The sequence below is a fragment of the Tiliqua scincoides genome, chromosome 9, assembly GCF_035046505.1.
Source record: "Tiliqua scincoides isolate rTilSci1 chromosome 9, rTilSci1.hap2, whole genome shotgun sequence".
Lineage (NCBI taxonomy): Eukaryota > Metazoa > Chordata > Lepidosauria > Squamata > Scincidae > Tiliqua > Tiliqua scincoides.
Window position 1 is genome coordinate 45701635 of NC_089829.1, and position 27042 is coordinate 45728676.

Consider the following 27042-nt stretch of genomic DNA (forward strand, 5'->3'; position numbering starts at 1 on the left):
GTTGCTCTCAGAAGCCCAGCGTGGGGTGGAGGAAGAGCTAAAGAGGCCTGACTGATCCGGGTGTGGGACTTCAGGGTCCTTCGCGGCACTTCTTATTCCCTCATCATGACTAGCTGAACACCACATCAGGCAAATATTTATAGTCTGGGCTGAATTCTGGAACCTGTTCAAAGGTCAAACTAGACATGAATTTAATCAAGTCACTGGCTGTGGCATCTTTTTGTGTGTGTAAATGGCACGGTCTTGATTGGACATCCCCCGCTTCCTGTATTATTCGCACACAAGCGCATGTACACACATGGGCACTCAAGTTAATGCCAGCTTGGCAGCACAGAATCTGCATTACTCTGGTGTAAAGTTCAGGTTGCAGGATGCAGAAGGGGATTTTTTTTGCTTTTGAAGTGCCACATCAGCAATGTCCCCAACTCTGCCACCCCTCGCCAGAGGACGGTCCCACCACCTTGACTTACCAAGAGAATTGCTTCGAGGCGCTTGAGCTCCTGCTCCAGGGTCTGCAGTTCAGGGAACTGTCCCCGGTAGTCATCCAAAGCAGAGCCCAGAGAAGCGACGGCCTCCTCCAGTCCAGAGTCTACAGGCTTGGGCCTTGGTACCTCCGAGACACTTGTTGGCTGAGGCTCCCTTGAGGCTGGTAGAGCCAGTGAAGGATTAGGCTGCTGGACTTCCTGGGTTCTGCAGGCGGTGTCCTTGCTCCCCTCTGCAATAGGAGTGGCCCCTGCAGGCTCCGCCTCCTGTGCTTCGCCCTCGCTGATGTGAGTGTCCAGCACCGAGTCCACCCTTTGGGGCAAGGAGTTCGTTTCCAGGGGAGGCAACTCCCTGGGACTAGAGTCTCTGAGGACAGGGCACTCCCTGTCCTCAGTCACCGGCAGGTCCACACTGGCCTCACTGATCTGGCTAAGAGTCCGGGCGTAGGGCACGTGCCCGTTCGCCACCGTCACCTCCTCTCGTGGCGCTGGCGGCTCTTTGTCCTCAGGTTGCGTAAAGGCAATTTCTATGGCGGGCGCAGTGGTCTGCACTGCAGGTTGCACAATGGGCCTGGAAGGCACGTGGCGGGCACTTCCGGACAACTGTGGGCTTGAGGAGTCATCAGACGACTCCGAGGAAATGGACCAGGCCGCCCCGTTCTCCTCCTCTTGCTGCCGCAACATGTTCTGGAAGAAAGGCAGCATCGACACATCACAAGAGTGCTGCACTGAGCATTGCACAGTCACACGGTCACTGCCCAGATACACACATGGAAATCACAGCTACTTCCTCCCATTTCTCCACCCTTGCTCTTTCCAGGCCACTGAAGCAAGACTGTCTGTCTTCCTCACTCCAGCGGTGCACAGTGGAACAACTTATTCCCTTGACCCAGCTGGTAGCACCTACTTGTGTGACTATGAGTATTTGCTCTGAAGGAAGAAGGACTGGATGGTTGGATTTGCAACCCAGACCAACCTGTTTGTCCAGGATGCCTGAAGTTGGCATTGTTCACAGGCAAGAGGGACTTGCTCTTCATTCAGCATACACTGATAAGCCCCTGGGGCAGCAGCCTATCTGCTTCTGATCAGCTGAATCAGTCTCCCTTGGAGGTGGGGATGATTCAAGAGCTGACCTAGGAGATCTCTGCCCCCTAACTATAATCCTGTCCTTGCTTACTCCTACCACTCAAGTTCCCTTAGCAAGAAGGAGAAACAGGCAGGCAGGCAGGTTTTTTGTCCATGCCGTGTTTCTAAGCTTGCAAATTCCACTGAGCTGCATGGAACACACAGAGATAACTGGCTTCCTGTCCTTCACCCCAACTCTTTCCATTCAAAGCCTGTAAATTTCATTTCAGTGGCTTCCAGTTTCCGATTGCAGCCACCCAAGGATTTCGGAGGACAAAGGGGATTCACCCATAAAAGGTTTTTTTGGGGGTGGGGTGGGGTGGGTTCAAGGCCAGGAATAACCATGTGTCACAAAGCAACACTGCCAATCCTCTGCTAACCCACAAGGCAGCCAGGTGCAGAATTTGAACACATGGCAGGTGGCACAGTCCAGATGGAGGAAAGCTATGCAGGATATGTGGAGCATGGTATCTCCTTTCTCAGGATACTCGTTCCTCCTGCAGAAAAGTCCTAAAATCAGGGGGACTCTATGTGTCACTAGCCCTCCTTTACATTCCCCACTTTGAGCAAATTTCACACCCTTGTTCAATAAATTTGGAGGAAGGCAACACTTTGTCCTAAATTGCAGCTCCTAGAAATCAATCACCACCACCAGGTAACATCTGCACGAGCCTGGGCTGGGTATAAAGGGGTTGGTGGGACAGATACAAAACCAATGCAAGGAAGGCATCTACAATCATGGAAACAAAGCCAGCAGTACCCCGGCCTGCCTGCAGGGGCCAGCGGTGAGCAAGCACTTCACAATCTGGCAAGGCAGCACAAAGCTCTCGCTCACTACTGCAAAGTAGGTGAGGGACACACAACTTTCTTTAGGCATGGGTTAAGCATCACTGCTCTCACCTTATCCCAGCTCTAGATCACTAACATGGCTCACAGACTAATGCAGAGAAAGCAGAACACCTCTAAGCTCAGGAGTCTATACTACCATATGCTATGCTATGGGGAGGGACAGCACTTACGCAGCCCCAGGGGGCCCTGGTGCCCAGCTGCACTGAGGAGACGTCGCTGCATGAGCAGCTCCGTGGCAGCCTCTCCAGGAAGGTCTCCCGGAAGATGTCCAGCAAGGCCCGCCTGTGCTTGGAGGAGGCCGCCCGTGGCAGGCTCTTGAGCAGAGAGAGAAGTAATCATCAGCACCCAGGGCTCAGCACCACCATGGCTGTCATGCACTCATGTTCCAGTTCCACAGGACTGATCCAAGACCTCTCCGAATCTGGGGTGACGCACCAAAGAACACCTCTCCTTGTCCGAAAACTGCATCGGCCACCCCTGCCGCTCCTACTCTCTGTATTCAAAAAGGAGGAGGGGAATGGAGAGGAAGAAGAAGTGTGCAGGAGATGAGAGAGGCTTACTCTTTGGCCAGCCTCTCCTTCACTCCATTCTCTTCTTCCTTTTTGAATCCAGGTGGCAGTGGCAGAAGGGCTAAAGCAGGAGCCCCCTCCCCCTCAGTCTGCTGCCTGCAATGACCATCACTGTTGGCTTTATGGAGAGTCTGGCTCTGCAGGGCTGTCAGTCTGGGCAGGAGGTCTGGTCTAGAGGGTAGAGCCTCCGTTAGCCCGAAGATATCATCAGAAGGTCGCCAGTTCGAGGACACCCTGAACGGCTGAGAATGGCGAGACCTTGAAGCAGCTGACAAAAACGAGCTGAGTGATTCCACCTGCTCTTGGTGTGAGCAAGAAGCGTCTTGGCTGCCCTCCATGTGAGAGATGGAGCTGACTGCGTGGGAGAACTGGAGGTCAGAAGTGAGACCAAACCAGGAAGATCCATTCTGAAATGTTGTTGGTTCTTGAAAGAGAGAACCTCTATGATTGTAAAAATCCCCTTGAGGGATTTAGAAATGCCTGCCTATGTAAACCGCCTTGAATAAAGTCAGAGGAGTAATCCGATGACCAGAAAGGTGGTATGCAAATACCTAGTTGTTATTATTATTATTTGTTGGCACTACTTACTTACTGGGTGATCAGGCTAACTCTGGACAAATCAGGCTCTCACTGATGGTCTCCACAACAGCTACAGCCTTCCCTGTAAATAGAGGCCTGTTCCACACGTCCGTAATTCCCTCAGCCTTTCCTACTCAAGACACAGAGTGGCACAATCATGGTTCCCTTAAGCTGCAAGGGCATGCAGCTTGAACCCCTTGTAGGCTGAGTTCTGTGCAGCTCAGCATTCCTGGACGTCCAGTGATGACATGTCATCACTGTGGGTGTAGAAAAGCAGCAGGACTCCGGCACAGCAGCCAAAGGGGTCCATGCAGCAGACCTTTCAGAGCAGTGGTTCCCAATGTTTTTTCACTTGTGTGCCCCCTGGCAGCCCATTTCTATAAGCTGTACCCCTCATATTAGCCATGCATGGCATTCTAATACAGACCTGCCTTTTCCCACCATTATTCAATTCTTTTTCAAGCACCCCTAAAGGTCCTGGCAAGAACCCCTGGGGGTACACATACCTCAGGTTGGGAATCACTGTTTTAGAGGGATTACTGAGCACAATCCATTTTCCCCCCATGTCCCCAGAGTTCTGCTGGAGACCTTATCAGACAACTGAGGGCAAATCAAGAGCTATAGGCCCCCACTCTGCAGATCCATTTACTCTTTAGTTTCCTGTGCCTGGTTAAGATAATTTTTGTGACATTTGTAACTTTTCTCCTTGCTGAACTTCCTTTCTGGCTGTATCTCAATTTCTTTCACTTACATTAAAAAAAAATGAGGTTCTCTTTTAATTTTCATTTCGATCCTATAAGTGGACTTTCTCTCAAGCCACCTTGGGGCCCTTTTGAGGACGAAAAAATTGGGATAAAAAACCCTTAATAAAGCAAACAAAGAAAAATCACCATTATTCTGGAATGGCCAAGGGCTACACTATATCCAGCTTGAAGGGGACACAGGACTTCCTACATCCAAGATCAGCCTAGAAAACTGTCTGAAGGCACATGATGCATCTATACTGGAGCTAAGCAGCTCTGGCCCTATAAGCTGCCTGGATTTAAGACCACCTAGAAATTAAACATAAGCTGCTCTGAGCTCAGGAGGATGGGCTATACGTGCAAATAACTGGTCTTTGCATGGGTGACTATCTGGCTTGTACGTGCATGCCCTTGCTGGAGTGGGGACACAGAACTCTCTCTGACCTCCACATCATGATAAGACCCCACCCTAAAAGGAGCACTCACATAGAACGCCTGCTCGCGCATGGAGGGCGTATCTGGTGGGCTCTGGTTGTACGTGGAGAATCTCTTGTTGACTGTTGATGTCTTATTCACAGTGCTGGCAGATGATGGCTGGTCCTCTTTGTCGAAGGGGCTGGTGAAAAGAATGCACAGTGGTCAGTGAGGGAGTCCCCCCCAAGTCTCGCTTAAAGAGTCACCTCCCCCAGCAGTGTGCCTGACAAGCCAACAACAGGCGGGCAGCCCAGAGCTACGAAACTGCAGCAGTCAGACAAGTGGCTCAGTTCACAATACGTGATAATAGCCACAGGCCAAGTACTTCCATTTCTTCCTTTAAACCACCAATGCTGTTCAATGAATATACGGCTGTTCTCACCACAGTACGGATGTTTAAAGGTTTTTATATGAAGGTAGCATTTTTGACTAGAGATTAAATACTTCCTTCCTTAAATAAAATGACCATTACTGAATCCATTTATCTTCAAATTATTTTAATTAATGCTTTCAGTACCACTGAGGAGCCAGTCTTGAAGGATGTAAAATTATAAAATGAGGACTAAATAATGCTGACTAGGAAAGAGACAGGATGCAATTCTTTTGCACGTCACAAAACGAATAAGGAGGTTCTGCTTGCTGTTGAGCCTCTATATTGCCAAATGGGTCAGAGGAAGGAGAGATACAATACAGCCATTGATCACTTGTTTCTGCCACAGATCTGCATCTAGCATGATGGTGATGGCATCCGGCCTGGATGCCTTTAAAAGGGGATTGGACAAGTTTCTGGAGGAAGAATCCATTACGGGGTACAAGCCATGATGTGTATGCGCAACCTCCTGATTTTAGGAATGGGCTATGCCAGATGCAAGGGAGGGCACCAGGATGCAGGTCTCTTGTTATCTGGTGTGCTCCGTGGGGCATTTGGTGGGCCGCTGTGAGATACAGGAAGCTGGACTAGATGGGCCTGTGGCCTGATCCAGTGGGGCTGTTCTTATGTTAACATGTGGCAAAATCTACTATCACCTAGAACAGAGCTTGCCAAACTATGGCCCATGGGCTGGATCCGGTGCAGCGCTGAATCCTTCTCCATCATGAGCAGCATGTACTGTTCTGCTGCACTGCTCACAATCAACGCATCCAGTCTCTTCAGCTCAACCCTCTGTGCGGTCACGTCTGCCTGGAAGTACGGGTGCAAAGCCTGCTGGGGCAGAGGACTACAAATGCGACTGCCAGAGCATCACGCTGAAGAGATTGGGTGGGCTTATTGCGAGCAGCACGGTGGAATGGTAAGTGCTGGTCCAAACAGGGACTGCTTTTTGCTACACAGCAGTCATGAACTTGGTGACAGACCATAAAGGCCTAATTCACACATGATGCTGAATGAAGTGGTGGGTAGAAGCCTGAAGTGGATTATTTCAGATGGCAGGCGGTGATACCGTGCTTAAACAATCTCCCCTACTTAAAATCAATACATCATACAGCCTCTGCAAGTGCAGAAAGAAGTGCTAACACTTTATAGAGAAAGGTTCTAAAACCAATTGTGTTAAAAAGTGTGGTTTTCTCCCTCCGCAAGAGAGCATGTATTGCTCCTCCCCCTCTCAACTGAATCATTAGGGTCCATTTCACCCCTTCAGCCAAGGTTGGCTTAGACCTCTTGGTACCTGAGGCAATGCACCAAACGACATTCCCCTTACACAGTGATGCATCAGAAGCTCCTCTTCCTCTGGCCTCCTGGAGAAGATGCTCTAGCCCGCTGCTCACCTCTCCTCCACACTTCCTCTTTCACTCCACCCCCTTTCTTCTCAAATTCAGAGAGTGGGAGGAGAAGCGGTGGAGGTAAGTGGCAGGCGGAGACCAGCGCCCCCTGACTATCTACTACCTGAGGCACCCGCCTCAGTCAGCCCTCACCTTAGGTCTCTATCACCTCATTTTGCTACACGTGCAGACCATGCCCAAGCTAGTCAAGGGTGAGAGAGAATCCTCTGAATGAACTCAGACAGTCAGGATTCTAAGAACAGGCAGGAGCTAAAGAAAGAAGTTCAAGATTTGACCGTACCAGAGAATATTTTCCATTTCACAACCTGTAACATCTCATAAATCCACACAACCACTTCTCCAACAAGGCTCCACCATGAAGAAACTCAATGCAACACTCACTTCCAGTTCACTTCCAGGCTCAGCTTGATGGTGCCCAAGTCATTGATATCCACTGCCACCACCTGGGGCAGCGCAGCAAACAAGTCCTTGGTCTCACAAGAGACGTTGCCCACCACCACGTGACTGGCCAGGCTCTTGAGCTCTGTGACCTGGGAGGAGGAGGAAGAGATAGGATCAATGAATCATGAGAAAGGCCTCCTCTCTGCTGCAAAGGGGCCTCCTGACTGAGGCAGTAGCTGATACCTTGATGGACAGGAACTCTGTGATGAGGGGCAAGAAAACCATGTCCTCGCTGTCCCACACTTGCTTGCCATTCACTTCAATGCGGCCCCGCAGCTTCCATCGCTGGCGCCCATACCTCATGAAGATCTGCCAGGAAGAGGAACAAGGAAGTTGGCGTTGGTTGAATGGACACCAGCTGGTTCTCAGGTTCCCATTCATCACATTCCACCTGCTCCACCTCTGAGACCTTCTTCAGAAGGTCAGAGGATAGTATGGGAGAGGAGAGCGATCTGCTTCTTACTAGGATCATAAGAACAGCCCCACTGGATCAAGCCATAGGCCCATCTAGTCCAGCTTCCTGCATCTCACAGCGGCCCACCAAATGCCCCAAAGAGCACATCAGATAACAAGAGACCTGCATCCTGGTGCCCTCCCTTGCATCTGGCATTCATATTACAGGTTGAGACTCATTATTCGCCTGGGTTCCGTTCCAAGCACTCACATGGACGGCAAAAAACGCACTATAGCAAATCAATTTAAAAAACAAAGTTTCTTTGCTCCGTGATTTAAAAACAGCCTTGTTGACCTTTGTGATGTAAGGTAAGAATCATTAAGGAGACAATCCATCAATCACTCCTCCTCCAAGCACTTAGAAAGGCGCTTCACTCAGCCCCTCCCTTCACCAATGCAAAGTGATCACCTTTCTTTCACTTGCTCAGGGGGAAGGGAGGGGTCGCCTGGAGAGAAAAGGACTGATGATTGTCAGCCAGCTGCCCCCCCCCCCATTAAGGAGGCTATTGTTAAAGGACTGTTCAGTTTTTTAAACTGATTTTGAAGGGATGCATTTTTCCCCTTCTCCAGGGATCAGCACATTCCTTCTCATTTGCAGGGGGCCATTTGTGTTGAGTCAAATCCGTGTATAAAAAATCTGTGTATAAATAGGCTGGACCTGTATTTACTATTTACTTTTCAAAAGTACTGTAACCTACACATTAGTTTACTTGTAGGCTTACATATATCCAATTTTACATTAAAATGAGCTTAGATCAGTGGTTCCCAAACTTTTTAGCACCAGGACCCACATTTTTAAACAACACTCTGTTGGAACCCATCTAGGTATACTAGGATTTAATAAAGGAGATCTAGAAAGAATGTATTAAGTAATAATAACCAGGAAAAAAACATACATTTATCTCCTTGTATTTATGTTGGCAACCTTCAGTCTCGAAAGACTATGGTATCGCGCTCTGAATGGTGGTTCTGGAACAGCGTCTAGTGTGGCTGAAAAGGCCGATTCGGGAGTGACAATCCCTTCCACACCGGGAGCAAGTGCAGTCTGTCCCTGGTCTGTCTCTACAGACAGACAGGTAGACCTACAGGTCTAGGCCTAGACAGGTCTAGGCCTAGACAGACAAGGCGCCCTACAGGTAGACCACAGCTGCGATACAAGGACATCTGCAAGAGGGATCTGAAGGCCTTAGGGATGGACCTCAACAAGTGGGAAAACCTGGCCTCTGAGCGGCCCGCTTGGAGGCAGGCTGTGCAGCATGGCCTTTCCCAGTTTGAAGAGACACTTGGCCAACAGTCTGAGGCAAAGAGGCAAAGAAGGAAGGCCCACAGCCAGGGAGACAGACCAGGGACAGACTGCACTTGTATTTATACATGCTTGCAAACTGCAGGAGCTGAGCTATTTGCAGGATAATTAGCAGCTATAGTATCTGATTTTTTGAATAGATTCGGGGCTTGATCTTTCCATTACCCTTTGGAGACTCACATCAAAAATCAGGTCCTGACCCACAGTTTGGGAACCACTGGCTTAGATCCATTGGTCGATTAATTCACATTCACATTTTAAATGTGCATTCTGATTGCTTTCTATTCTACCATAGAGATATAGTGTCTATAATAAATTTTATTTCTATCTCCAAGATTCTACAGACCAGTGAACCTTCGCAAAAAAAAATGTTTCCAGTTGGGCCCTGCAGCTCCTAAGGTTGGACCTGCAACCCAACTTTCTCGCCCCGCCCCCACTGCAAGATCTATATCTCCTTTTCTCACAGAAAGCTGCATACCTCGTATTGGTCTCCAGCGCAGAGCCTAGCAAAGCCAGCTAATCCTGCAAGAGGAACAAAAAAAGTTAGCCAAAATATCTTGCAATCTACAAGGAAGCATGGAGTTTGCCGATCCACATGAATGACAAGAGACAGTAGAAGAGAGTCTAGGAACATTCCTCCTCATGGGATTCCAAGTGAGCATTGCTTTTAACAGTCCACATCTGGAACCCTGCAGAGGGGAAAGTCCTGTGGCTTTTTAGTTTAGAAAGAATGGGGAAAAAATAAGCTAAGGGGAATATGGTATAAATTTAATTACAACATTATGTGTGCAGAAACTGACTAGAGAGAACTGCTTCTCCTATAACAGCAGGATGTGGGTTCACCCAGTGAAACTGACAAGCAGTAGTCTCAGGTCTGAGGAAAAGAAGCACATCCACAAAATTAAAAGCATATAACTTGTTCCCGCACAATGCAACAATGGATGGTAGCTGAGAGGACTTTAAACAGGGGATCAGACAGGTTTGTGTACGAGGAGAAGGTCTATCTGTAGCTATTAACTATGATAGCAAAATGGGACTTCCATATTTGGGGCAGTCCATCTTGGAATTCCAGTTGCTGGAAAGCAAGAGCGAGAGAGAAATGCTTGCCCACAGTCTAGGCCTAGCAGAGGTGTTCCCACATGGGGAACAGAATGCTGGACTACGTGAACCTTGGGTCTTATTCAGTTTGAGTGGGTGGTGAGGAGGAAATTGAAATGGAAAAACGTCCAGCAGGGAAAGGATTAAGTAAACGGTCCTGCTTTGCAACAGATTTGCAATACCCACCGCCCCAAGTAACTTTCAACTGGGGGATCTGGTACCTTTCATCTTGATATGGAATTCTCCCAACTGACTCTCCAGCTCGCTTTCCAACAGGCACATGTTCTGGAGGCGGAAAAATCAAGCAATGACTTGTTATAGCTGCCAGCCAAGAAACTAGCGTCCGTCCCCCCCGCTTCTTCCCTGCTCTCTCTCCATGGCAGACCATCACAACTCACCTCTGTATACTCTTTGTAGCCTTTGCTGGCTTCAGCCAAGCTCTCGCGGGCTTCCTTGCTCCCGGGCGAGGCGGCTGTGTAGGCCTTGACCATGTTGTGAGCGCCATCCCGGAGCCGTCGCTGGATGCAGTAGGCCTCGTACAGCTCATCTATCTGTGAAAAAGGAATGGAAGAGCTAAGGAGAAGGAGGGCTTGTTTAGCAGGGAACTGGGACTGCCACAAAGTTGGTGCACAGCTGGAGCTGATCATGGAACACAGGTATTAATACACTGCCTTGCCAAGTAAGGCTTCTTCTCAACCTGGTTTGTCCTCGTTTTTCATCAGCATCTCCTTCTCTAGAGATCCTAAGAAAAAGAGCAGAGGGGTTGGCCCATGGAACCACTGGAAGTGTTGCTTGGTGCTACAGTATGCACAAGTTCAATCCTGGTATCATTAGATAGGGCTGGTGAAACCTGGAAGCTGCTGCCTGTCGTATACTTCGTCACACTCCCAGGGTTTTGGGGTGCTCAGAGTTGTTGGTTCTGAACCCTAGAGCCCTCAAAGATCCCTGTTCGGTAGTACTGCCACCACCCTGTAAGAGCCAGTGTCTCAGTCCAGGGATACTGAGACCCTCTAGGCTTAACTATATCCCTTGTAGGCACTGAGCACTTTCTTTACTTAAAGTCTCAGTCCTCAAATTACTAGTCCACAATGAGGATTTTTGGTAGCTTGCTGAACGGCTTGGCAGGATTCTGAAACTTTGTCCCCAACAGTCAATGAACCAACATGGTAAAAGGATTTTTACTTTATTAAGTACATAGGGTTACAAAAAATTACAAAAGGCAGCAAATGCTAGAGGCATAAAAACTTCTAGGAAACATATCAGCATAAAATAATAAAGCTAACTGGCTATCTCTATTATTTCCTAACTCTCACCTGGGTCAGCTTCTTTTGTAGATCCTCAGTTACCTATGAGGCCACCTATGGGGCAGGATGTGCACCCACCACCTATCTCACCCAGAGACAAAGACCAAAGACCAAAGACGAAGACACCCCTTTGGGCTTTGTTCTTATACTTCTCATGCCAAGAGGATGGGGTGACTCTCTACTCATTTCAAACTGCCCAATCAGAACTCTTGGGAACAGAATCTTCTCGAAGTGGGGCTGGATGCTAGTCCTCCTAGTTCTCCCCCTCCCCACTGGAGACTCATGGCGCCTCTCTGTCTGCTGAGGTGCTACACCATCACCTTCCATGGAATTGTAAATTCCTTTCAGCTAGGATTCAAGCCACTTCTATGTTACTGGGTTACTTTGGTTCAGGCTTTGCAATGCTACTAGGCCTAAACTGCACATATTCATGACACTGCCCAGGGATATAAAACAAACATATTTCTTGTGGGGCAGAAGAGCCTCAGCAAACCTCAACCAAGCAAAGAAAAAGGAGGGCTTTTCCATGTATCCATGATCGCTCAGTGAAATTGTGGAAATTGACACTGGGGTACAGAATGCAGCATCCCAGCAATCTAACCACTCACTTTTCATTGTCTGGGACAAGATTCTAGCAGCGCTAGCTGTTAAGAGCCACTGCGGCACAATGGTTACAGTGCCCATTTACCATCTGGGTAGACCCTGGTTCAAATCCCCGCTTAGCCATAAAGTTCACTAGGCAGTGAAGCAGTGAGGGCACTTCTTGCCCCAGGACTACGCTGTAAGGGGGGGGGGGAGAGAAAGCAAATATATGCAAACCTGTTCTAATTGCATACTTTACAAAAAGGTCAAAAAATGCAGCTTTCCTTGCTGCAGACATTTGACACCCACACCCACAAGCAGCACATACCTTGCTAGCATGAAACTCTAGACGGCGCAGGAAACGCTCGATTGACTTGACTTGCTGTGAAATAATAAAAGGAAATCCCATGAGATTGGAAGTGGAAATCCAGAGGGCAAGGAATGTGGAGGCCCCATAGTCCTTTGTGACCCAACAGGCTGCCCAGGAAAGAGGTCGGAGTCCCTAACTGCATTTGGAAGGGCAGTTTGCAGAAGCCGACACTCCCTGTCTAAATGGGCTCCTCTGGAGTGACAAATTCCTGATACGCATGTCCGTCGGTGAGAGAAAAATTACATTGATCAAAAACTATTGCTTAATATAGGGGTCTCCAAACTTTCACATCATAACCACAATGTATATTTTGTACATTTTTGCAGGCAAACAAAAAATCGGTTTTATCAATGAATGAATGAATGAAATTTAAATGAATGAGTAAGCTTTACTTAGGTCTTTTTGTAATCAGCATTATATGATTCAGAACAAAGAGAAATGTGAACAAAGAGAAATGAGAAATGTGATAACAAAGAGAAATGTGATGAGAAATGTGAATTACGAAAAAATAACACTATGCTTGAACTAAGAAATAATATATATGACCCCTGGGCCACAGTTTGGAAACCCCTGGTTTAATAGGATAGATTAATCATGATCTCTAGGCAACTAGCCAGGGACCTTCCATTTCACTGTTGTTTTAGGAATAAGAGGAAGTTATGCATGGTTGAAAGAAAATAAAATGATGAAAGAGGAATTGGTACAGCCTGGCAAAAACACGAACGAATGAAATCCTCAATTAAGAGCACAAGCACAGCCCCGCTGGAGCAGAACAAGAGTTCATCGAATCCAGAGACCGATCTGGGAAACTCCCAAGCAGGGCATCAAGACTACAGCCTTTTCATGTTGTGTGCTCTCAGCATCTGGTGCTCAGAGGTACATTGTTCAGATATTTAGGTTCTATTTATTATTTATTTATTAGTAGAATTTATATCCCACCTTTCCACTCCAGAAAGGAGCACTCATTTAGCTGTAATGAGTAGCAGCTACTATAGAGCTATTCATGAGTTTGCCCAAGACTTTTCTTTCCTGATGCCCCAACTTCAGAACAACCAAACTCCGCATATGTTCCATCTGGTGACTGCTTTTACTTCCTTTTCAGTGACAGGTGAAAACTGACAGGCTTGCTCAAGCTTTAAAAGGATTATAATTGCACACTACTAAATATGCAGATGCTGCTCTGTTCATTACTTTAGTTGACTCAATTGCTCTGCATTTTATTCTGGAAAAATTTTACTGAAGTCAACTTCAAATATTAAATTAAAATTTAAAAGTGCTTTAAAAAACACATTTTAGATATCAGCTGTCTCTAGGAAGAGTGAAGTCAGAGGACCTCTGATCTGCTGAGAAGACAGAGTACAGGTACTTCCTAAAAGGATTAGAGGGGCCTAGAAGGACTCTCTCTTCCCCTCCATATCCATATCATACACAATTTCAGAGTTCCCCACTTGCCTTCCTCTGCTCAAACACCTATCTTTACAAGAGGATTGGAGAAACAGTTTTTGACCTCCTAGAAGACAAAGCTCAACTCCAGTCTCCAAAGGAGTAAGCTGTTTTCCTGAGCTCTTCCCAAGTTTTGGGATGCATCCATTGTTTGTGTTCAGCTGGGCTAGAGGAAGGATATAAAGTGCAATGACATGGTTGGCCGTTTCCTGCCAAATGCAGGTATTTAAGAAGACCCCACCACCTCAACACAAGCACTGGTTTCTTGATGTTAAACACTGGGATGGAAAGAGATCTAAGAAGCAAACATAAATTTAAGAAAAAGGGTGGGGAAGGCTATCCTGTTTTATCTTCTGTTTTAATCGACACCTTCTGATTGCTCTCTGGCCAAGGAATAGGCATATATACACGTTTGTCCCTCCAAAAAAAGAAAAGCCTCAGTGAGGGCAGTGTTGAATCAAAACCACAAAAGCAAATTATGCAGGAAGTCAAACAAGTGTCCCCTTGACTTACCTGTATTCTCTTGCCCCACCCTAGAGATGGCTGCTTCAGATTGGGGAGAGAGACAATGGGTCTGATAAAAAGAGGATGGCAAACTGGTTTTTAAAGAGGTTCCACTTCCGTTCAGGTGTCTCTTTTGTCCCACAGTCACCTCAACCTGAACAGGTTTTGCAGATCTTTGGAAGAATGCAGAAGCTTGCAAAACCTGATCACTTGAGGCAAGAATGGAATGGAGCTGCATATCAGGAGTGGAAGTCACTGTCTTGAACCGCTTTAAATGCTGTGTAAAGCATTATGTACATGGATGGCACTAAACAACTGATTAATCAATCACTACCTTCTGGGGAAAAGAAAAACTATTGTTTGTCTCCACCCTTCTCTGTTTTCTTAAAACCAAAAGTGGCTGTGGAGGATGGGCAGAGGAAGGGACAGTAGGGAGAAAGAACTTACACCTTCCCCATGATTGTTTTTAAAATCAAAAGTTGCCTGTCCCCCAGTGGCTTTTTTCAGTGCAGGAAAAAAGCTACAGGGGCATTTCCATCTTCTCTCTCTGTAGATGAGAATGCAACTGGGGAGGGGGGAAGCAACAGCTGATTTTGAGCAGACTATTTTTCGTGGCTTTAGCTTCCTTCAGGGGAAAAATTCAGAAATTCATATCATGTGGAGTTTGATCCTTAATCTGCTGCTCAAGACAATTGAGCCAAATATCCAGGAAGTGACCACTGAGAGGATGTTGCAACACAAAGAATGTCACTGAAGTCCACCAACTTGAACTTCTGTACCAGCAGAGACAGGCAGAAGAGATACAAGCCTGGGCCCAGAAGTTCCAATGTCCCTCATTCAGGGGACACAACCCAAGGCAGATCATCAGACCCAATCCTCCCAAACACAAACCCTGGAGAGCACTGCTCCCTTCCCAGCACACCTTACCTTATCAAGGTCATAGAGAAAGCCCTAGAGGAGAAAGGGAGAGATGGGTGAGAGCAGGGTTTGCAAACAAAGCAATAAATACCAAGCATATGGCTCCAGGCACAGCACTACCAACCCACTACTATGTTCCCACCACCTAAGACAATGCTCACTATTTCCCGGAAACTGTACAATGGAGGGGATATTTTTTTTATTTTACACAAAGGACACCAGCACAGCCCAAGTGAAACTCATGCAGGATCACAACTGCTGCAAGAACATGGGCAGGGCAGAATTTTTTGCTAAGTAGCACATCCCAGGCTCCTAGCACCAGCCATATGAGAAGCTTCAAACGTCAGGCTTCAAACCCAGCCATATGAGAAGGCGCCCCTCCCTCCCTGAGAGTTCAATGTTTCTCTGCTGTCACTGATGCTGTGCCCTGAGGAACTTGTGTGCATGGTGTGGATGGGAATGTTTTTGGTTGGCATCAACCCTTCAACTCACCAAGCGAGAATTCCTCTTGGATTCACGGATCTGCGTGCTCAGCTTCTCCAGTTCCAGCTGGTGGACTTCTAGGTAAGCGCTACAAGGAGAAACCGGGATGAGCAAAAGCAGCAAGACTGTCCTTCGGTGGAAGGAATCTGGGTAGGCAGTGTTCTGGCCACCCTTCCAGCTATCCTGGCTTCTGCAGGATGTTATCCTTGGCAGCAAGGCCAGGGAACAAGACAGCTCTCCAGCTTCCCAGCAGAACATGCCCAGTACAGCTGTGACTGGCAATGTTTGTGGCTTAAAGACGTAACTGAGAAAGCCATTAGTATGGACTGGGGTTCAAGCCTGTATGTGTACACTTATCCAATGCAGATTGTGTGTGGGGGAAGGGGAGTGCAAGCATGTTACAATGCAGCAAGCTGAGGGGGAGGTGCTATCATTTGTGCCTTTAAGGAGTCTACAAGGGTGTCATTAAATCATTTCAGGGTTGCACCCCAATTATGGAACTCCTTCCTTGAAGAGATCTATCCCATCACTAATCAATTATCTTTTGGATGCCAGGCAAAGTCTTATCCCAGGGGTTTGCAACACAACACCCTGGGGCATTGCAAGGCACCGCCTGGGGGCATCGTGGGAGGCCCACTGCCCGATAGTGAGACTGCAGCGCAAGCCTAAAAATAGCGGCAGGAGACTCAGCATGGCGGGCAGAGCTGTTGCACATGAAAACAGCGCACTCAAAAAAGCCCGCCCGTCCTAGACTCCTTACCGCTATTTTTAAGCTCCATTTGGCTTCACAACCTGGAAGTGGCTGATGATGTCATTATGTGATATGTTCTGCATCACCGCCATTTATTTCTGGGTTCCAGCGCTGGGAAAAGGCGTCACTGGCTGGAACGTTTGAGAAGCTCAGCCTTATCCATTTACCTGAGCTTTCAGATGATAGTTATATGTTTGCTTTTTCAGTAATGGCTCGTGGATGTTTTCAATGGATGCCTTGGGTTTTATCTACTGATGGCTGGGATCACATTGCTACTGCATTGTTGTTTATTGTGCTTTTATTTTTTTTTCCTGAGCCTTTATCAATACCACTTGTGTTGTTTTTTGGTTGTTGTTTTTTTAAAGTGGCATAGAAATTCCCTGAGCCAGAAGCTGGGAGAGAAGAACTTCCTGGGTGAAATGTCACTCACGTTAGTCCTTTCTTCAGTGCTTCGTACACCTCGTCGAGTCGCTCTGGCTGGGGCACCTTGGGTGGAGGGGACTTGTGGGACATTGAAAACATCCTACTCACTCTGGAGCCAGACTTCCTGGAGACTGTTGGGGTACTGAACGCAGGGAAATTCCTAAAAGGAAACAAGTCACACTCTGAGGCCGGCAGCACTGGTAGATCCCATAATAGCACAGCGCATGGAAAGAGGGATCCAAGTGCAGCACCGAGCAACCGTCACATGCTCTGTATGGCAGATCGAGCAAATGCTCTAGCATGGCACTGGAAAGTGCTTCAGAAGAAACCTTGAATAGAAAAAAGGCATTTCCCCACACTGCAGGGTTGGAAAGTGGGTCACACACACACTGCATGATGCCCATTAACTGAGCAAGCCCCTTTTGCAGCGTGGATGGGAAGGAACAAAGAGGGAATCAGTGCAGCACCAGAAAATCTGGGCTATGCAGTTTGGAAGGGTAGTTTCCGAACCCTTCCAGGATCTCTGCATGGATTCAGCCTGCGTTGAGCAGCAAGCAGACACTGGCAGAGGCTATCTGAAAGAACTCACACCAGGTTGTGCAAAAGTGTGGTGAAAGGCACCAACACTGCAGCTAAATACATTTTTTTGTTATTGTTTATTCCCCCTGTGATCTGTGCTGTTGTATGCACCCCCCAAAAGGCGGGAGAAGTTTAAATAAATAAATAAATAAATAAATAAATATTGAGGAAGATAAGTGTAGCTATTGCCCCCTCCCAACAATGCCGGGCACCAATCTAGGGTAACGATCATCACTTAAACCAGACTGTGTTCATTTCAGCGCAAACCCTGGAGGATTCCATGCACCCTGCACATACCTCTGTCTCTAACTACAGAGCCAATATAGGGAATCCTGACTTGCATACTTCAGTTCCAGATCTTCCTCCTCCTCCTGTCCAGCTAAAACAAAATCCCATCATCTCCCTAGCCAGAAATGCCAAGTGTTATTATAAGTAACACTGGACAGTTTAATCGCACAACTCCTGACTGATAAGAAGGATGGATAGAAAGTCTGATGGTCAGGAATAAATCAGACAACAGCATAGGGTCCAGGGGGTGACAGGAGGATGGTGGGTCAAAGTAGGGTGGGCCTGAATGTAAACCGCAACCACTCAGTGGCACCTGACGTAAGGCCAGCCCTAATGGGAACCCACAAATGACTAGGAAGATATATGAAGAGCAGAAACTGGAAGTCCACTAAAAGGGATAGGTGACTATACAATATTAAGAGAATATACTACCCATTGTCTTTCCCTGACCACTGTTGTCTAACCTAGATCTCAAGTTTCCGACAAAGGGGCTGCAAAACATTTCCACATTCTTGTACTGCAGCAAGGACTAGAAACTTGTTGCTGTATTTTTGGTGGAGGCGGTTGCTTTTTAAGAGCCTGAGGTTTCTCAGGGACCCTCCCCCAAGCAACTGTCAGAGATTATATTCCACTCCCTTCATGGACAAGAAACACAAAGAGACTCTGGCAACTGGAATCCGAATGATAACCTGCCATTTCAAGACACAGCAACTGACTGAAAACAGGGAATTTCAAACATCCACACTTGCAAGGTTGAGATGGCAACAGTTGCCAAGCCAACAGGTATTGCTGCTACAACAGGTGAGCTGGCAGAAATGTGACATCATATTTTGGAACAATTCAGCGCTGTGGAAATGTCTGCCAAATCCAAAGAACCACTTGCAGAGCAATTTAAGAAGTGGGGTGAGACTGAATGATTCTGTGTTCAGAGCTGGCCTGCCCATGGGGCTAGCTGGCAATGGATGCTCGCTGCCTGCCTCCACTGCTCCTCAGATTCCAAAAGAAAGAGGAAGTACGGAAGAGAAGAGAGGGATGGCGGGACCCATTTTTTAGAATGAGAATCTGTCAGGACCCACTGGAAGTGATGTCATGACTGGAAGTGACATAATCAAGCAGGAAAATTTTTCACAATCTTAGGCAGCAATCCTGCCCACAGTTACCCAGGTGTAAGTCCCATTTACTATCATTATTAAAAGAATGTACATAGTAGCTTGTTCAAAGTACAGGTCTGTAACATTTCCCCAAATGCAGTCACATACTATAGTAGCATCAAGTCTAATATAGTAAACATAAAATAATGAAATGAATAGGGACACACTTGAAATTGGCTTGTGACCCACCTAGTGGGTCCCGGCCCACAGTTTGAGAAACACTGGGCTAGACTGTCTGATGTTCTAGCCCAGTGGTTCTCCAATTTTTTAGCACTGGGACCCACCCAGCTTTATGAAACTTTAAAAAAGGTGAGCTTGAAAAAATTTTTTAAAGCCTATTTACTTACAAGTAATATTTATTTATATTCTATTTATTTGCAAAAAACCCCAATCCATTTCTCGTAACGAGGCAGCCCTAATGAACAGCCTCAAGGCTTGAAGGGCTTAGTTATGTGAATCACCCTTCACTTTCCCCCACTACCTTCATTGACAAACTTGGAAAAAAAAAACACACGAGAAAAAAGACGCTCAAACATTTATTTCCCGTTATTTGCACAAGCTTGCAAACTGCAGGAGCTCAGCTATTTGCATGGCAATCAGCAGCTATCTCATTTTTTAACAGCCTCAGGACTTGAGGCAATGAGTTATCTGATCTTTCCATCAACCATGTCTTCATTGGAGGCTCCGTGGGACCCACCAGAAATTGGTCCCAACCCATGGTTTGAAAAACACTTCTGTAGCCCACCACTGTCCTCTCCTCCCTATTCCCTTTTGCCCTCTTCCTTCTGGAATCCAGGGAGCAGCAAATGAAGAGTGGCCGAAGCAACATCTGCAGCACTATGAACAGGAGAGAGGTTCCTGGGCATGGAAGGCATTATGCCAAGGGTTGGAATTTGGTGCCCTTCTTCAAGAGGTTTAAGTTGGGGGAATCTGCTTTATTCGTTTCAACAAGAACACACCCACTCTTTCTGCCTCACTCTGAACCCAAACCCAAGAGATATGGCATTGTCCAAACCCTGGCCCAGGGGCCACTTGCGGCCCTCAGGGGCATCCAATCCGGCCCTTGGGGAACTCCCAGTCTCCAATGAGCATCTGGCCCTCCAGAGATTTGCTAGAGCCCATGCTGGCCCAATGCAACTGCTCTCAGCATGAGGACGACTGTTCGGCCTCTCACCTGAGCTGTGGGCCAAGGGCTCCCTCCTCTACTTTATGTTTCACGTCTGTGATGCAGCAGTGGCAGCAAAGGAAAGGTTAGCCTTGCTTTGTACAAGGCCTTTCATAGGCCATGAGCTATTGCAAGACCTTCATTCATTCACATAAGTTCCATCTCTAATATAGCCATTTATGTAAATTTATTCAAATTTGAAATGTTAATTTTTTCCCCAGCCCCCAACACAGTGACGGAGAGATGATGTGGCCCTCCTGCCAAAATGTTTGGACACCCCTGTCCTGGGGCTACAGGGTCACAGAAGCGTGATGGGCTGTTCTTGTTAATTTTCTGACCCACTTCCCTTCCAGTGAACTGTTGCATATGGAAGGACATTCACCACCATACAGTCTGGTTAGATTTGGTCAGTACTTCAGGAATTCAGTTCCAAGTTGTACATATTCAAGTATTGCAGGAAAATGGAACAATGCCAGAATTGCACACTTGCCAGAACCTCTATAATGAAAACAATCATTGAGATGGTACTGCTAAAAGTCAGAGTGCCTCCACAGATGGACCCCCAGGGCAAAGACAAAGAGATAAACTGGGGATAAACTGCAAGTGATAAGCCAACCACAGCCCCTGCAGGGCTAAAGCCCACCTTACAAAGTTGCATACATTTCTGCTTTCATTTTGTAAAATAAATATTTCTAGTGACTGTGAAAATAAAGCTTAAGAACATGTGATCAGTGCCTGGAGACAGGCAGGAGACTTCCAGTTGTGAGAGGGATCCATTTTACAGTTTGCATTGATCCTGGCTCTTTGCCAGGGTTAGGAGAAGGAAAATATTATTATGTGCAACAATTAAAGCTGTGCAATAATTATTTTTCCTAATGTATGGAAAGATGGAAGGAAAATGAGAGATAAAAAACAGCTGAACTAGCTTCCGGAGCATCAAATCATCCCTTCGCCCTGCCCATCCACAAAAGTTTTCCTGGGCCTACCTGTAAGATTTGTCCTGGGTGGAGTTGACGCCCGCAAATGACTGGCTCCTATTGATTCTGCTGACCAGGTTGCGCCGCTGGGGCCGCACTGAGAGCGACATAGTCGAGCTCCACCGGGAGGGATGCCCTGCAAGGAGAAACACAGAACGTAAGAAGAGCCCAGCTGGATTAGGCCAAGGGCCTATCTAGTCCATCTTCCTGTTATTTTACAGTGGCCCATCAGATGCCTCTGGGGGCACACAAGACAACAAGATCCTTGCATCCGGGTGCCCTCCCTTGTCAACTGAACATAAAAAGAGCCCTGCTGGATCAGGCCAGAGGCACATCTAGTCCAGTTTCCTGTATCTCACACTGGCCCACCAGATGCCTCAGGGAGCACACGAAACAAGTTGCCTGTATCCCGTTGCCACCTCCCTTGCATGAGGCATTCAGAGACAGGCTACCTCTAAAACCAAAGGCTGCAGGGTGAGGATATACTGCAGAACATGGCATTGGGGTGGCAAAGAATCCATGAAAAGATACAATGCAGACAGAAAGGGGTGGATTAAAGTTATAAGAGATGGAACGAGCACAGGATTGGGAAACCACCACATTAATATGCCAAAACAAGTCCCGAGGCATTTGTGTATAAAAAGCATTACCTGTAATTACAATGACACATGCTCCAACAATAGAATGCAAGCGAAGCAAATCAAGCCACAATGTCTCCGCAAACAAAGAGGCAGATCAATCTTATGACAGCATCACAATTAGAGAAGATCACAGCTCAGTCGTGCTGCACAGGACTCCTGTGCAACTTTCTCCCCAGCCACAATTTGCTAAAAATGAGCCTTGAACATTGAACATACGTACAAAGCAGCCTTACGCCAAGTCACGCTGTTGGTCTATCTAGAAGAATATAGTCTAATCCAGCAGTTCCCAAACTGGGTTGCGACCAAATTTCTGGTGGGTTTCAGGCCTGCTGGCGCTTCTAAGTAAAATGTTTGACAACCTGGAAACTGCATCTGGGTGACGAGTGCGTGGCCCCTGCCTCATCTTCTGCATTGTGTCACAGTTCCCAAACTGGTGCCATGCTGTGCCACACACAGTTTGGGAACTGCAGCACGCCACAACACATAGTTTGGGAGCAATGGTATGATGCGGAAAATGATGTGGTGTGAGTGCGATCCAGACGTGAGGATATATTCTGGGTCTTCTGCCATTTTAGGTTGCAGCCTCCAGATGCACTGCAGACAGAGTAGTGGACCATGATGTTAAGTAGTTTGGGAACCCCTGTCTACTCAGTTGAGCAGAGGTTCTCCACAGTCTTAGGCAACCCAACTACAGAGAAGCTTAAAGGGCAGGAGTCAAGGATACACCTTCCTGTTCTTATTCTCACATGGATGGAAACAACAATAGAAAAGGTCAAATATCTAACAGCTCTCCTTTCTCTGTTTTCAACTGCTGACTATGGTGGGGGGGGGGGGAAACAAATATTGATCCACAGCGGTAGCAAAACACAAACAGGTGAGAAGCATCTGAGAACACTCCTACCATTTTCCAGAAGTTCATTCCAAAACTCAATCTTGCAAATAAGTCACAAAAGTTACTAGCCCACTGGTCTACATGTACTGACCATTTGTGACTCCCTGTAAGACCCTGAAAAAGGAGAGGGGGGCCCAGAACACTTATTTACAATTTGCATAAGTTTCACTGTTGGAACTTACTGGGCAAATGCCAGCTTATAAGCCTGTCCTGTCTACAGGTATCCTTTCCTTGCCTTGCCCTCTCCTGTCTCTTTTCTGCAGTTGCCTGGAACTTTACAATAACTGCTCCTCTGCACATTTCTAGGGAACTATTGTTTTAAATATTTATAAACCACAGTCTTGTCCAAAGCACAACACTCAAAATGGTGTCAAGAAGAGTAGCTGAGTCGGTTTGCTACTGAAGACGGACATAAGAAACCTGCGGCACCTTCAAAGACTGGTAGATCAACTAAAGCTAGCAAACTAAATCAAAACAGAGAATCAGGATGGTGTAGTGCAGGGGTGCTCACACTTTTTTGGCTCGAGAGCTACTTTGAAACCCAGCAAGGCCCGGAGATCTACCAGAGTTTCTTTTACAATGTTCGCGCCATCATAACATATAACATTTATGTGTACAATGTGTGTTGGTGTACCTTGAGCCCCACTGAGTATAACAGGACTTACTCCTGAGTAGATATGCCTAGGATTAGGCTGTGAGGCTGCAATCCTAGCCACACTTACCTGGGAGTAAGCCCCATTGAGTACAATGGGCCTTACTCCCGGCGTTTCCTCCCAGAGGCACCTGAAGGGGGGGGGTCGGCACTCCGCGATCTACTCATTTTGCCTCGCGATCTACCGGTAGATCACGATCCACCTATTGAGCACCCCGGTGTAGTGGTTCATGGGTCAGACTGGGAAGATCCAAGTTTAAACCCCACTCAACCATGAGATTCCAGTCACTATCTCTCAGCTTCACCTACTTCACAGGGCTGTTGCGAGGACAAAGGAGGGAAGGAACCATGTATACCACCATGAGCTCCTTTGAGGAAGGGTGGTATAAAAATCTGAAAAATAAATACCCCTAGTATCACGGTTTGCTCAGAGGCAGTGACTCCTAACCCTCAGGGAACTAACTATTCCTGGTGACTCCACAGAAACTCCAGAACATAATGTGTTGGAGTGAACCACTGATTCAGCCCTTCAAGAATACATGCAAGAGGAAGAGATTAGAGCTCTGGGCTATCCTCTAGATAAGTTCAAATCCCAAATCAGACACAGACCCCAGGAAAACCCCCTTCAACAAGTCACTTGCCTCCAATCCCCCACATTTGTTAAATGGGAAGAGTATCAAACTGCCTTGCAGCGTCTAATATATATATTAGGCACAAGGGAAACTGGCATGCAAACTGGTCTGGCAGGAAGCGCATCCGCGAGGAACACCTTTGCCGATGCTCTAGCTTGCAGCATGGAGCTTCCACTGCATCTCTGTGAAGGTGGCTGCCACCATTCCACAGGTCGACTCAAGTGGACCCAAAGTTGCAACACAACCCTTGGTACCGACGAAGGCGACTTGATCAACAAATCAGTTCAAAGAGATATTTGAACTTGGGGCCAGCCCAATTCTCCTGGAGTCTCAGGCGGCACTCCAGATGCTGCCCACCAGTCACTAGTGAACATAAGAACAGCCCCACTGGATCAGGCCATAGGCCCATCTAGTCCAGCTTCCTGTATCTCACAGTGGCCCACCAAATGCCCCAGGGAGCACACCAGATAACAAGAGACCTGCATCCTGGTGCCCTCCCTTGCATTTGGCATAGCCCATTTCTAAAATCAGGAGGTTGCGCATACACATCATGGCTTGTATCCCTATGCCAGCCTCTGCATCATGGCTTATAGTGCTATGCCAGCCTCTGCTCCTCCCACTCCCTGGATTGGAAAAGTGGGGGACAGAGCAGAAGAGGAAGTGTGGAGAAGAAGGGAGGGTGGGCCAGCTCATCACTCCCTTCTTCTCCTCTCCTCCACACTTCCACGCAGGAGAAGAAGGAGCAGTGGAGGAGAATGGCTGAATGGAGGCAGATGCTAACCCCAAAATGCTGCCTGAGGTGACCTCATAATGCACTCTGTATGAACCAGCCACCTTGCGCTTAGCAGTTTTGACTTCCAGCCAACAAAGCCTGCCCTCCATCCTCATCTATACATGCAGCAGAATACAGTACCAGGCTGAAGGTATTGGAAGCTCCCCTGCATGAGAAAAGACTCACTGCAAAAACAAAACAAAACAGTAATCTAGGAGCAAGGTTCTAACTCAGCCTGCTCCTTGTTGTGCTAGTTTTCTACTTGCAGGGAGTCCCCACCACAACCTCCAAGGAGAGGAGTAAAAAAAAAAAGTGATCCATCATTTGCCAGCTGAGACTATGGTCCATTCCATTTCACTGCCATACCCCATTTAGCTGAATGTGTCAACCAGACGTCAAGCGTGCCACTTCAGTGGTGTCACTTCTACCCCCTTGAACCACATAGAGAACCAAAACTCTTTAGGAAGAGCATTTTCTGGAAAACATATTTCTCATTTTGCATCCTAACCTTCTCCCAAGGAGCTTAGGGTGGCATACATGATTTTCCCCCTCCCCAATTTTATTTCCACAGCCACCTGGAAAGGTAGGATGGGTAGAGATTTGGGAGCAGTCCTCCAATGAGCTTAACGGTGGATATAAACCCAGGCTGACATGACCCAAGGTTCTATCCACTACGCCACAGACAAGGTCCAGCTACCCATGTCAGACGTTGCTCATGAAGCTCACACTTTCCACAACACCTCAAAGCCACAGAGACCATGAAGGGAGCACGGCTGTTCGTGCTTACCTCAGAGCACTCTCTCCAGTGTGGGCACGAATATCAACAGCTGAAGCCCAATTAAAAGGCAGGAAAGCTGACAGGAAGCAGGAAAATGTCCAACGCTCTTGGAAAAAGGAGCTGTGCTGGGGGCAGGGGGGGCAGAGAGCCAGAGACAACACTCCTGCCAATTTTGGGTTGGTGCTCCCCCCACCACTCCATGCAGCACATGCAACTCCATGCAACAAACTCAAACCACTGGGCTGGAGAACAGCCTGTGGGGAGGAAGAAGCAAAGAGCCCCTCTCCCAATTCCTCTTCCACCACCCCCAACATTATTCCTCAAGCCTTCAGCGTCTTCCAGGACTGCCTGCTGGGCAGGATGAGAGCTTGCCAATGAAGAGGAGGAATGGACAGCACTGAACAGATGGGGCAGGGATAAGGTACTGACCAAAGACAGCAAGGCAGGACCCCATGCTGGTGGGTGTTCCCATAATTGGTTTATTGGGTGCTCCAGATTTTCAAACAATTCCTTGGTCTCCTGGTTTTTCCCTGACACTCTGCAAAATCTTTGTTGTGCATACAATGCATGAGGGAGGGGGGAGGGGAACGGACCCTGCCAAATCTTGCAACCTATAGAAATTGTGCAAATTACAGATTTGCCTAATTTCTTTTGCATAATTTACTCTGGCTTTGCTGGGGGGTGGGTGGGAAAGAGATATAAAGCAAAGTAAGAAAACCCCAGCCCCCAAAGTACTGTGAATCCAGCCCTGTCCTTTCTCTGAGCATTGAGATTTCAAACAAGCATTGTCTACACCAGGGGTGCTCACACTTTTTTGGCTCAAGAGCTACTTTGAAACCCAGCAAGGCCCGGAGATCTACCAGAGTTTTTTTTACAATGTTCGCGCCATCATAACATATAACATTTATGTGTACAATGTATGTTGGCGTACCTTGAGCCCCACTGAGTATAACAGGACTTACTCCTGAGTAGACATGCCTAGGATTAGGCTGTGAGGCTGCAATCCTAGCCACACTTACCTGGGAGTAAGCCCCATTGAGTACAATGGGCCTTACTCCCGGCGTTTCCTCCCAGAGGCACCTGAAGGGGGGGGTCGGCACTCCGCGATCTACTCATTTTGTCTCGCGATCTACCGGTAGATCGCGATCCACCTATTGAGCACCCCTGGTCTACACATTTCCAAGCTGCTCCCTGGTGCTATAAAGGCCAGGTACTGTTTCTTTAAAAAAAAATGGACGTCAAGACTCACAGAAAGTTGAATCCTGCAACCAACAACACATTGTCCTGAATCAGAAGATCCAACAAAACCAGAGTTTGCTGGATCAGAAACATGAGCTGAAAGAGTAGCTGAGGTCCTGCTTCCCTCTTAATAAAAGAACATTTTCCCAGACCAACTTCAGCCAGCAAATAATCAGAGAAATGTGTAAAAATATTTAGTGGGACCAAATACATATCTACAGATTGTTACATGGAACATTGAGAATCTGTGGTATACTATCAAGGAAACACCATCTGTTAATCTACTGCTGCAGCAAACAGTACTCTGGAGTCCATTTGCTCGGCTGATGTAGTTTAACCTCTTGGTGATGCTTGTCTGATAAAATAATATGCATCGTCTTCATGTAGTTTAACATCAGCGTTTTATTAGTCAATTATTTATTATCTAGTATACAGTGGTTCTCAAACTGTGGGTCCACGGCCCACCAGTAGGTCACAACTCAATTTTTGGTGGTTCACAAAATTGACAGGATAGATTAAGCTATGTGCATCAAGGTCAAGCAACCTGCTACTTGGGGGGGGGCACTGCTGCCCAATCACCATTAGAACCACAGAGGCTTCAGC

At 47.3% G+C, this 27042-nt stretch overlaps 1 protein-coding gene across 6 annotated transcripts in view; it reads right to left on the reverse strand.

The window, feature by feature from the left end:
• RIPOR1 (RHO family interacting cell polarization regulator 1) overlaps positions 1–27042 on the reverse strand; it is a 115271-nt gene that overhangs the window by 14144 nt on the left and 74085 nt on the right. For all 6 annotated transcript variants that reach the window (XM_066636790.1, XM_066636794.1, XM_066636789.1 and 3 more), the window contains exons 2-13: positions 20843–20969; positions 16681–16833; positions 15509–15587; positions 15026–15049; positions 12110–12163; positions 10294–10446; positions 10117–10180; positions 9276–9319; positions 7225–7350; positions 6982–7130; positions 4834–4963; positions 471–1169 (exon numbers count right to left, since the gene is read on the reverse strand). In XM_066636790.1, coding sequence (XP_066492887.1) covers positions 471–1169; positions 4834–4963; positions 6982–7130; positions 7225–7350; positions 9276–9319; positions 10117–10180; positions 10294–10446; positions 12110–12163; positions 15026–15049; positions 15509–15587; positions 16681–16833; positions 20843–20943 — 1776 coding nt within the window. In that variant the 5' untranslated portion in view covers positions 20944–20969. The remainder of the gene's footprint in view (positions 1–470; positions 1170–4833; positions 4964–6981; positions 7131–7224; positions 7351–9275; positions 9320–10116; positions 10181–10293; positions 10447–12109; positions 12164–15025; positions 15050–15508; positions 15588–16680; positions 16834–20842; positions 20970–27042) is intronic.